Source organism: Amia ocellicauda, chromosome 1, assembly GCF_036373705.1.
Source record: "Amia ocellicauda isolate fAmiCal2 chromosome 1, fAmiCal2.hap1, whole genome shotgun sequence".
Classification (NCBI taxonomy): Eukaryota; Metazoa; Chordata; class Actinopteri; order Amiiformes; family Amiidae; genus Amia; species Amia ocellicauda.
The window spans coordinates 41646717-41658690 of NC_089850.1; the positions used below are offsets into that span (position 1 = coordinate 41646717).

Here is an 11974-nt window from a genome sequence, read left to right on the forward strand (position 1 = left end):
TGGGGTCTTCTGCTGTTGTAGCCCATCCGCCTCAAGGTTGTACGTGTTGTGGCTTCACAAATGCTTTGCTGCATACCTCGGTTGTAATGAGTGGTTATTTCAGTCAAAGTTGCTCTTCTATCAGCTTGAATCAGTCGGCCCATTCTCCTCTGACCTCTAGCATCAACAAGGCATTTTCGCCCACAGGACTGCCGCATACTGGATGTTTTTCCCTTTTCACACCATTCTTTGTAAACCCTAGAAATGGTTGTGCGTGAAAATCCCAGTAACTGAGCAGATTGTGAAATACTCAGACCGGCCCGTCTGGCACCAACAACCATGCCACGCTCAAAATTGCTTAAATCACCTTTCTTTCCCATTCAGACATTCAGTTTGGAGTTCAGGAGATTGTCTTGACCAGGACCACACCCCTAAATGCATTGAAGCAACTGCCATGTGATTGGTTGGTTAGATAATTGCATTAATGAGAAATTGAACAGGTGTTCCTAATAATCCTTTAGGTGAGTGTATATACACACACACACACACACAATGAAAATGGCCTTACCTGGCTCTTCTTCCTGTTACACAGCTCAACCCACCACCCATCTTCACATATATTTTAAATAATTAATTTTCCCTTTAAATGAGATGCCTGGTCACTGAAGGTTGACCCACTTCTCAAGAGCCCAGTTCCAGATTTACCTTGCTTTTGTGGTTTGTGTGTCATGAATCACATAGTTCTGCAATCAGTTGCCAGTTGTCATTAGCTTTTTTTTAACCAGTGTCACTCATATCTGGAGTTTGATGGCACTAACAGATTTGGAGACAAGGAAATTGTCTCTTGTATCAAATGCCAAATGTTGCACAGAAACAGTAGGCTTTATGATTGTTATACCCAACCTAAAAATGACTTATTTTTCTCTAAGGTTTTGCTTTTTATTGTTAAGAACAACCTAACAAATCAGTGTTGTAAACTACTGAAAAAGGAAAGTAATTGAAATAGGTTTTAATGTAATGGTGATGCCCTCTGTAGAAAGATATTAGAGTCATATAATGTCTTGATTCTGTATTTTAACAATAGATGGCACTAATTCACTGTACATGTAACGGGACATAATTGAAAGGAAAATGTTATTTATTTATATATTTATATTATAAAAAAATAAGAATTTGGAAATAAGACAGCAATATCCCAAAGTTAAAGAGTATATAGCAAAACTAAAAAAACACAATTCATAACAGAATACATTTAAAAGTAAAAATTAGATAAACTTAATTTTCTTAATAAATGCTGTCAGAATATTAACTAGCAATAAGAAATTGAATCTATGTCTTAGCTTTTTGTGCATGCTCTTTAAAGACAGGTTAATTGGCTCATAGGTTGAGTCACTATTAGTTATCTTTCAAGTCGGAAGCACTGCCCAAGGAGGAGGTGTTTCTGCACACTTCCATAAGAACCCGACTCGAGAACGTGAGCTCTCTGTGTCTTATCTCTGCATTAGACCCGTATTGTTATTTAACAATTACTATTCAGTTGGTTGGCTTCACGGCTGTGTTGTTCACCACCATTTATTATTTTCTGTGCCTATTTGTCTCGTATTAGTTATTATTGATAATAACTCCGGGGCTCCGGTTACACTTTTGGTTTTAGTTTCGGCTACAAATAGCACACTTTAAAAATAATAGTCATGTTTATATAGTGCCTTATACTGTATATTCCAACTGCTTGCTGTGTTGGTTTCTTGTCCACAGGGCTTTTTCCTCCACAGCAGGAGTGCTAGCAGCGGCAGTAAAATCTGAGGCCGGCAGCCCAGCCTGAGCCTCGGTGTACTGTAAGAGATCTCGCCCGCGTGAGGTGCTCCTCTGCTGGCTTGCGCCCGCACTACAGCCCGCAGCTGCGGCTGTAGAAGATCTCGCTCTCTCAGTTCGCTGGTGGTCTACTACCCTCGGCCCGCTTGGACCCCGGACTTCGCGTCACCCGGTGTCCCCGGAAACCCCAGCACACACGGTGTGGTTAAGACTACGGGCCTACGCGGCACTTGTATCCAGCACCTGGTGCTCGGCATACACAGTGTTCAGTCCGGCAACAGCAAGGTTGTGTTTAGTTGGTGTCGCAGTAAAGGTTGCCAGGTGGAGACACACTTACAGCGGCGAGACCACTAGGCGCTCCACTTGTCGCAGAGGCGTTTCAGTTGTTGTGTGCCCCTGGTGCAAACACTGACCGGTGCCTCCGCTGCACTTTTCCCTGTGCATGCGTGTGTGTGCTCGGCGATGAGCTCCTCTCGCCCCTGCCAGTGTGCCGCTTGCGGCCGATGCACCTTGACCACCTGGAGTGGGGAGGTCCTATGCCCCGTCTGTCTGGGCCCCATCTGTCTGGGTGTGCTACGGAAGGTCTCCCACTCCGGCGAGTGACTGGGAGGTCTTGGGGGTGCTGAATCTCCGCCTCTCCCCAAGCCCTTCCGCCTCCTCCTCCAGGGTTGTAGTGCTGGAGACAGCCGCGCCTGTGTCTGACGTGCCCGCGGTGTGCGCCATTACGGGCACACGAGCCCCCGCGCATGCACATGAACGACAGGAAAGAGCCCCGTGTTGCGTGATGGAGATGCTGCTCTGGAGAGCTTATGAGGCAGGAGCCCAAGTGGCCCGCCACAGAAATACTGAGTGCCTGCTGGCCTTGTATTTGGCCCAGCTGGCAGAGCCCTTGGAGAATGATGGCGCATCATCAACCCTGCCCCCTATCTCCGAGATAGCAGCAGCGGCCGACCAGCTTGTCACGGTGATGCGCCAGGGTGCAAGGGCGTCTGGGTGATCCCTGGCAGCCATTGTGGCGGCACGCTGCCAGCCATGGCTGTCTCAGGTGCGACGGGTTCCTTAGGCAGACAGGACCCGCCTCATGGACACCCCTATCTCACTGGGCTTCACCTTTGGCCCCTCTATGGAGGCGATGCTGTCGTGCACCCTCCAAGAGAGGGAGCAGTCCCTGTAGCTAGCTCGGGTTTACCCTGTTGCAACCCAGGCCCAGCAGTGCAGGCAGCCTGCGGCAGCTCGCCAGCGGGGAAGCCCCCCGACTGCGGCTCCCAGGTCACAGCCCAGGCCACAGCCCCGCCCACCTGCCGATCTCCGCCAGCGTCTCTCTGGTAGGTAGGTGCCCACCCAGGCTCGCCGCCCTGGCCCCTGGCAGCCCATGGCAGCTTGTGGTAGGAGGGGGCCTTGCCCGACCCCACTGCCTCCACCACCTTAGCCCCATCCCTGAGGTGTTCCAGCAGCCTCTGGCCCACCCTTACACCCCCCAGCAACTCTCAAATTGGCAACTCCACACCCAAGACTCTTGGGTGCTCCAAATTATATCAGTTGGCTACTCCCTGCCAGACACATCCATCCCCCTTCCGAGGCGTGGTGTGAACACGAGTGAGGGACCCGTTGCAGTGTGCAGCACTTCGTGTCGAAATTGCCGCTCTCCTGGAGAAGAGAGCAATCCACTGGGGCAGCACGAGGGATTCTATTCCCCATACTTCCTTGTGCCCAAGAACGATGGTGGTTTCCACCCCATCTTGGATCAAGGTGTTGCACATCAAGATGCTCAACCTGCACACCATGTCCCAAGCCATCAAGCCCGGTGACTGGTCAAAGATACGTACTTTTACATCCCGTTTGTGCAGGCACACAGGAAGTTTCTCCACTTGCCTTCGAGGGCCGAGTATTTGAGTTTGCTGTTCTCCTCTTCGGCCTGTCGCTAGTCCCACACACTTTTTCCAAGAGCATGGATGTCGTGTTAGCCCCCTTGCGTTGCCAGGGGGTTCACGTCCTCAATTATCTAGATGGCTGGCTGCTTTGTTCTCACTCGAGGGAGCAGATTCAGAGCCACACGAACCTGATTGGCCATGACTGGATATGGAAGAATCCAATAACCGAGACCCAGTTTCCACTCTTGTGAGTCGCGACAGTACAGTTTGTTTTTAATGTGTGTAAGTGTAGAAAAAGTTGTTTCACAGAGATAGGTCGATGCAAAAGAGATCAGTTTATGCCCTTGTGGATTTCTTGTGTCTCATCTTGACTTTTTACCCGTTCAGCTCTTGCCCCGCGCTGTCCCCAGGGGGCCCCCAGGGGGCTGCCCCACAGTTTGGGAACCACTGGCCTACATCAACAGGCAAGGAGGTCTCCAGTCACACAGACTGTACTGTCTAGCACACCATCTGCTTCTTTGGGCGCAGCCATGGTTCTGCTCCATCAGAGCAGTTTACCTCCCAGGCCTGTCCAACACAGCAGCAGACCTCCTCTCTCAGGGAGGCCCTCTGGTATCGGAATGGCACCTCCACTCACTTGTGATACAGCAACTGGAGCTGGTTCAGCAGGGCGGACGTGGATCTCTTTGCCTCGGCAGAGTCCACACACTGCCCACTATGGTTCTCTGTCCAAGACTGCTCAGGAACCCTACGGATGGAGCGACAGTTCTGCTGATAGCCCCACGGTGGCCTCGCAGATTCTGGTTCGCAGACCTGATCGCTCCCCTCCACGGAGAGCCTTGGCAGCTCCCAGTGAGAGTGGACTTGTTGTCCCAGGTGCAGGGCATGCTTTGGCACCCCAATCCGGGCCTCCTCCAGCTCTGGGCATGGCCCCTGAGTGGGAGCGATTGATTGCCTGGGTCTGTCAGACGTGGTAGTAGCCACTATTCAGTTGGCGAGAGCTCCCTCTACGAGGTCTCAGTATTCCTACCGCAGGCGGACGTTTAGCACATGGTGCCAAGACGGAGGTCAAGACCCAATTAATTGCCCCATTGGGGTCATATTACAATTTCTACAAGAGCTGTTGGACCAGGGCAAGTCCCTGTCCACGCTCAAAGTGTATCTGGCAGCCATCTCCGCATGTCATGTCCAGATTGATGGCGAGCCCCCTTGGTCTCATTTCTTGGCTGTGCAGTTTCTAAAGGGAACTCGACGGCTGCAGCCTCCTTGCACCCCTTCACTGCCTGCATGGCGCTTTGATGTAGTGCTGAACGCACCTTCGCAAGCCCCATTTGAGCCACTGAACTCAGCTGAGCTGAAGCTGGTGTCACTTAAGACTGCGTTTTTGCTGGCAATCACCTCTGCAAAATGCGTAAGCAAGTTACATGCTCTGTCCGTACACCCATCGTGTGTCCATTTTGTGGGAGAGGGTTCCAGGGTCATGTTACGGCCTAACCCTGCGTTCCTCCTGAAAGTGCTGTCTCCATTTCATGTCAACAGGCCTATTGAGTTCATGGTTTTACTTCCTCCTCCCTTTGCTTCAGAGCAAGAGAGTCGGCTTCACCTGCTCTGCCCTGTGCGGGCCCTCAGGTGCTATTTGGAACGCACTAAGGACATTCGGTGCTCAGACCAATTGTTTATGTCTTATGGAGCACAGACACTGGGCCAGGTGCTTTCGAAGCAGCGCCTCTCGTATTGGATTGTAGACACCATTACCATGGCCTACGAGTCCACTGGGACCCTGGTGCCTGAACACCTGGTGGCCCACTCGACTCGAGGCGTTGCCACATCTTGGGCCCTTTTTCAAGGTGCCCCCATGGCAGACATTTGTGCGGCTGCAGCTTGGGCCTCGCCGCTTACATCTGCCCGGTTCTACAGGTTGGATGTGACGGGACCGGTCCCTTCCACTGGGAACACGGTGTTGGCTGCAGTCGTGTGTTAAACAGCAGGACTGTGGCTCCTTTCTGAAAATGTGTGGAATGGAGCTCACTGCCACTGTTTCCAGCTGATGGCGCTTGAGTTTCGCAGCATAGTTCCTTGGTCGGCAGGTCTGTGGCCCGCTCTGGCTGTGTGCCATAGAGCAAGATTCCACTGCTGCTGTCCTCAGCAGTAAGCACTTGAGCAGGATCTCGTCTTCCGCTGTGTATATAGTTCATTTGTCAATACAGTAGAGCTCATGTTGCCCTGCATTAGCCAGTCTAACCAGCGGGCGTCAGCTGCTCCTGTGTTCCATGGGTGGCGCATGAGTTTGTTCCTGTGCCCCGTGGTGTATATAGTTTGTTTGTATGAAATCTAAATTGTCAGCACAGTGGAGTTCTTCCACTCTGTGCTATTCAGTTGAGTTGGATGCTCCTGTGCTGCGCGCTGACAGTATGAAGGTCTTGCTGTCATGCGATATGTATATATTGTATATTGTTTTTCAGCTCGGCTACTCTGTTGACTAGCCGGCTATGTATTATGTTGTGTTTTTCATTGGGTCTATGGTCCTATGGGATCAGGGGTCCACTGCCATGATAATGCACGGAGGCCACACAAGTTGCTTGATTACCCACACCAGATATTGTGCAAGTAGATAAAGCCTCGCTCCTAGCTGCACTAGTAGAGCAGCCAGCCTTGCTATTGTTTGTGGAGGTTTTAAGAGTTGACACTCTGTAGCCCCGCTTTGTATATGCTAATTCTAGACAGTTCTCGTTAAGAGAGTGACTACGGTCCTCGCTCCTGGGCGGCTCAGGTGTGGCCCTACAGGGCCCCTGAGGTTACTGTCTGGAGTTGTGTTGCCGAGGCCCCCTAGCGGTGCACCTCGGGGCAGGCTCCCTTATCAGCTCGCTGCCTCCTCCCTTGCGACGATATTGTTATACAGTAACCCTTCCTCCTTGGGTAGTGCTTCCAATTTGAAAGATAACGATAGGTTCCGAATGCAACCCCGGTTATCTGAAAAAGGATAAAGGGTTTCAAGGTCGTGCGGGAGTCCTGGCTCCGGGTCACGTTTTATAGAACAGGAAGTGGGAAGGGACCTGTTCTGAGTGACGAGCGCAGGGGCCAATGGTAGCTTTGATAGAGTGATGTTTCGCCCAGGTTCCTACAGAAGTGCACAGAAACCCCTCCCCCTTGGGCAGTACTTCCTTTGTCAGATAACCGGGGTTGCATTCACAACCTATCGTTTTGTGAGTAATTTTCTTTACACTCCAAAAGAACCTCAGATTACAAGTCACTTTGCGCTTTGCAAGAATTACTTCTGAAGTTTGTATTTACATACTTTCCTAATGATGCACGGAATTGTGTTTTCTTTTCACACAGTGATTTACTGCTTCCACTGTCTTTGAAGATTTTTCCTTTCCAGAGATCCTTTATATTCCTATTTTCTTCAATTTTTCCCCTTTGTTCTTCCCATTCCTCGTCAGTGTCATCCAAAGATGTGCCTCTCAACTGAGCCATTCGCCGATAGTCCCTGCATTCAACCTCTGCCCTGCAAAAAGCAAACACGTCATATGAGATGAGAACTGTCACAATATTTTAGTGGTATGTTGATCTTATTAGTCAGGTTTTACAGTCTCCCTCTGTTGTGGCACTGCTTCCCAAGACAAAAGACAACATGTTGGACAGTCATTAAACTGGTGAGCAGACATTTTGAAAGTAACAATTCTGCTGAATGATAATGAAGATGCCTTATACAGTGGCTCTCAAAAGTATTCACCACCCTTGGACTTTTCCACATTTAATTGTGTTACAACATAAAATCAGAATGTATTTAATCAGGAGTTCTTGCCACTGATCAACAAAATGTACATCATATGAAATTGGAAAATATAATCTGCAAATGTATTACAAAGTAATTAATTAATTAATTAATTAATTAATTACATATACAAAACAGAAAATACTTGAATGCATAAGTAATTACCCCCTTTGCTATGACACACCTGAATGAGCTGTGATGAAACCAATTGTCTTTAGAAGTCATGTAATTAGTTGATTTCAGGTTAAATACACCTGTCTCTGGGAGGTCCCACAGTTGCAATCCCTAACAAAAACTACATCATGAAGATCAAGGAACAGTCAAATTAAATCCAGAATAAGATTCTTCAAAAGCACCAATCAGGGGTAGGATATAAGAACATTTCCAAGGCATTGAATATACACCGGAGCACAGTAAAGTACATTATTAAGAAATGGAGAGAATATGGCACAGCTGTGAATCTGTGATGCAGCAAAGTACAGAGAAATCCTGTAAGAAAACCTGCTGAAGTCTGCAAGAGAACTGGGACTTAAAAACAAAAAGGTCAATGTTCTGGAGTGGCCCAGTCAAGGCCCGGCCCTCAATTCAATTGAGAATATGTGGAAAGAGTTGAAAATTGATGTTCACCAAAGGTCCCCATCTAACTTGATGGAGCTTGAGCAATTCTGCAAAGAAGAATGGGCAAAAAGTGCTGTGTCCAGATGTGAAAAGCTGGTAGAGACACATAGACTCATGGCTGTAATTGCTACCAAAGGTGCCTCTACCAAATATTGACTGATGGGGGTGATTACTTATGCATTCAAGTATTTTCTGTTTTGTATTTGTAATTAATTTAGAACAATCCGAAGATTATATTTTTCACTTTGACATTATGGGCATTTTCTGTGTTGATGAGTGGCAAAAATGCCTGATTAAATCCAGTCTGATGTCATGTTGTAACACAATGAAATGTGGAAAAGTCCAAGGCGGGTGAATACTTTTGAGAGCCACTGTAGGTCAAAAATAAATGAATAAATAAAATTAACACAGCATTAACTTCACATAAGCTACTTCTGTAGATTTTAGTTTGTATGTTTGATTTTGGTTTTCAAACTTAACATTATTTAGAAATAGTTAAATATCTATATACAGTGCATCTGGAAAGTATTCACAGTGCTTCACTTTTTCCACATTTTGTTATGTTACAGCCTTATTCCAAAATTGATTAAATTCATTATTTTCCTCAAACTTCTACAAACAATACCCCATAATGACAACGTGAAAGAAGTTTATTTGAAATCTTTGCAAATTTATTAAAAATAAAAAACAAAAAAAAGCACATGTACATAAGTATTCACAGCCTTTGCCATGACACTCAAAATTGAGGTCAGATACATCCTGTTTCCACTGATCATCCTTGAGATGTTTCTACAACTTGACTGGAGTCCACCTGTGGTAAATTCAGTCGATTGGACATGATTTGGAAAGGCACACCCCTGTCTATATAAGGTCCCACAGTTAACAGTGCATGTCAGAGCACAAACCAAGCCATGAAGTCCAAGGAATTGTCTGTAGACCTCCGAGACAGGATTGTATCCAGGCACAGATCTGGGGAAGGGTACAAAAAAAATTCTGCAGCATTGAAGGTCCCAATGAGCCTTCATCATCCGTAAATGGAAGAAGTTTGGAACCACCAGGACTCTTCCTAGAGCTGGCCACCTGGCCAAACTGAGCGATCGGGGGAGAAGGGCCTTAGTCAGGGAGGTGACCAAGAACCCGATGGTCACTCTGACAGAGCTCCAGCGTGTCTCTGTGGAGAGAGGAGAACCTTCCAGAAGAACAACCATCTCTGCAGCACCAATCAGGCCTGTATGGTAGAGTGGCCATACGGAAGCCACTCCTCGGTAAAACGCACATGATAGCCTACCTGGAGTTTGCCAAAAGGCACCTGAAGGATTCTCTGGTCTGATGAAACAAAGATTGAACTCTTTGGCCTGAATGGCAAGCGTCATGTCTGGAGGAAACCAGGCACCACTCATCACCTGGCCAATACCATCCCTACAGTGAAGAATGGTGGTGGCAGCATCATGCTGTGGAGATGTTTTTCAGCGGCAGGAACTGGAAGACTAGTCAGGATTGAGGGAAAGATGAATGCAGCAATGTACAGAGACATCCTTGATGAAAACCTGCTCCAGAGCGCTCTGGACCTCAGACTGGGGCGAAGGTTCATCTGCCAACAGGACAACGACCCTAAGCACACAGCCAAGATAACAAAGGAGTGGCAACAGGACAACTCTGTGAATGTCCTTGAGTGGCCCCGCCAGAGCCCAGACTTGAACCCGATTTAACATCTCTGGAGAGATATGAAAATGGCTGTGCACCGACGCTCCCCATCCAACCTGATGGAGCATTGAGGGGTCCTGCAAAGAAGAATGGGAGAAACTGCCCAAAAATGGGTGTGCCAAGCTTGTAGCATCATACTCAAAAAGACTTGAGGCTGTAATTGGTGCCAAAGGTGCTTCAACAAAGTATTGAGCAAAGACTGTGAATACATATGTACATGTGCTTTTTTTTTGGTTTTTATTTTTAATAAATTTGCAAAGATTTCAAACCAACTTCTTTCACGTTTTCATTATGGGGTATTGTTTGTAGAATTTTGAGGAAAATAATTAATTTAATCCATTTTGGAATAATGCTGTAACATAACAAAATGTAGAAAAAGTAATGCGCTGTGAATACTTTCCGGATGCACTGTAAATGCCAGAGACTGGCAACTGACAACTACAACTGTTCAAGATCAATCTAAGCCCCAGGTCAGACTGCTCAAGTACTATTGATTCCATACACAGTAAAGACACTTCTGTAGTGTTCTTGCTTTGGGGTAATGGTCAATTACAACCAAGTTAATTATAGCATAAAATGGGCTTCTTACATTTCTAGAAACTTAACACAGTCTTTATGACCATAAATGGCTGCAATCCTGATTGGTCTGTCACCAGAGAGGTCCTCCTTATCCATGGGGGCATGGAGAGAGTGCAGCATTCGGAGAGCCCCCAGCCTTCCAGATTCAGACGCAAAATGAGCCGGGGTCCAGCCGGAGTCGGTCCTGAGGCAGGGGCGAGCCCCGTTTTCTATCAGGATCTTCACGGTTTCAGCCTGCCCTGTAGGCAGACAAGACACAGCACTTACACAAAGCATATCACAATAGGAGCTTTATATATTATATTCATATGCACTATATACAGTATGCCACTTGACTGAAGTGAAATAAATTAGATATAAAATACAGAGCCAAATTCTATTCAGGGGTCGTAACAAGTGAAAGCTGTCATGTGGTGATGACAGTCAGGCTGCATCACTGCCCCCTGCTGCAGTGGGGTCAAAGCATAGAGCACAACATCACTATTCAGATATATAGACTGCTTTACCTTTGGCTGCTGCCCAGTGCAGTGGGGTCCTGCCGTCCCAGTCCAGGTCTTTGTGGTTGGGATTACATTTATTCGTTTTCAGAAGATCCACCAGCAGGTCATAGTCCCCAGCTGCAGCAGCCTGGTGTAACTCAGTCATCTCCGTCATTACACAAAGGATCAGAAGCTGTTTTTGTTTGTTTGTTTGCTTGCTTATTGTTAGAAACCCGCTCCACTGTGCTAAGCGCACGAACCGCAGCTTTCCGTTTCCCAATACCAGCGCCATTCGTGTTAGGGAAGCACCATGGTAACGAAACCATCCACGTTATCTCCTGCCTACGGGATCTGATAAGCGACAAACAGAACAGTCCTCGATTACACAGAAAACTAAAGCAACATAACAAAATACAAAGTAATGCTGTTGTAACAGACGTGGCTTTATCATGACTATTTAGTATTATGTTATCAATAGTATTTTGATATCAGTTAGTTTCGACTCTTATTTCGAAACGCCTCAGGTCCTCTGCAACTTCAGGACCTCAAGCATGACGTTGCATTGTTCAGGCACTCTGTTCTGCTCCCAGTTCCCGCAAGCGGCTGCAGTGTGTAGGTTTTATTTAGGTAAAAATAATTTTGTCTCATTTTGCAAACTGCGACTATATTAGTTTTCAAAAACTATATTATACGTATTTACCCAAATAACAAATACATGTCATATTTCCTAGGGTGCACACGTTTACCATGCCCTGCTGTGTTTGTTATGCTGTAAATATTAGTTAACACCCCACCTCGCTATAAAAAGTATACTTATTTGATATCTTATATAGACTACTTTACTTATGTTTCAGTCTTTTCAAGTCAACAGGCAACACGTGTGTTATAAAATTGCTTTGTACTTTAACGTTAAATGACGTCGTCGTAACACTACCCGAGGAAGGTGCCAGCTCTGTGCCAGCGCTTGTTTTCTCAGTTTGTATCGCTGCATAAAATAAATCATTACCCGACATATCTCGCAAGCTAAACAAAACACCCTCGCCTTTGTGATGTTGCAGTCATTTTATTTGCAAAAAAGAATAAGTGAATAAGGAAGCAAAAATGATGCCACTCCCCAAAGTTACTGATAATAGCATGCGTTCTTTAGTGAAGATTTC

At 46.8% G+C, this 11974-nt stretch overlaps 1 protein-coding gene across 1 annotated transcript; it reads right to left on the bottom strand.

Annotated features, from left to right (window-relative positions):
• Positions 1-1099: 1099 nt before the first annotated feature.
• Positions 1100-11895, bottom strand: ankrd66 (ankyrin repeat domain 66). The gene is made up of 4 exons (XM_066705469.1): positions 11824-11895; positions 10845-11168; positions 10349-10577; positions 1100-7167 (listed from the first exon to the last, which is right to left on the bottom strand). The coding sequence occupies exons 2-4, from the start codon at positions 11107-11109 to the stop codon at positions 6903-6905; spliced, it is 759 nt and encodes a 252-aa protein (XP_066561566.1). The 5' UTR covers positions 11110-11168; positions 11824-11895; the 3' UTR covers positions 1100-6902.
• Positions 11896-11974: the final 79 nt, after the last annotated feature.

Excerpts from the sequence above, each read along its gene's own strand:
- ankrd66 (XM_066705469.1), bottom strand. The coding sequence starts at position 11,109 with ATGGCGCTGGTATTGGGAAACGGAAAGCTGCGGTTCGTGCGCTTAGCA. Across the intron at positions 10,578-10,844 it reads GCACTGGGCAGCAGCCAAAG|GGCAGGCTGAAACCGTGAAG; the intron begins GTAAAGCAGTCT and ends GTCTGCCTACAG. Across the intron at positions 7,168-10,348 it reads TGTGTTAAGTTTCTAGAAAT|GGCAGAGGTTGAATGCAGGG; the intron begins GTAAGAAGCCCA and ends TGCTTTTTGCAG.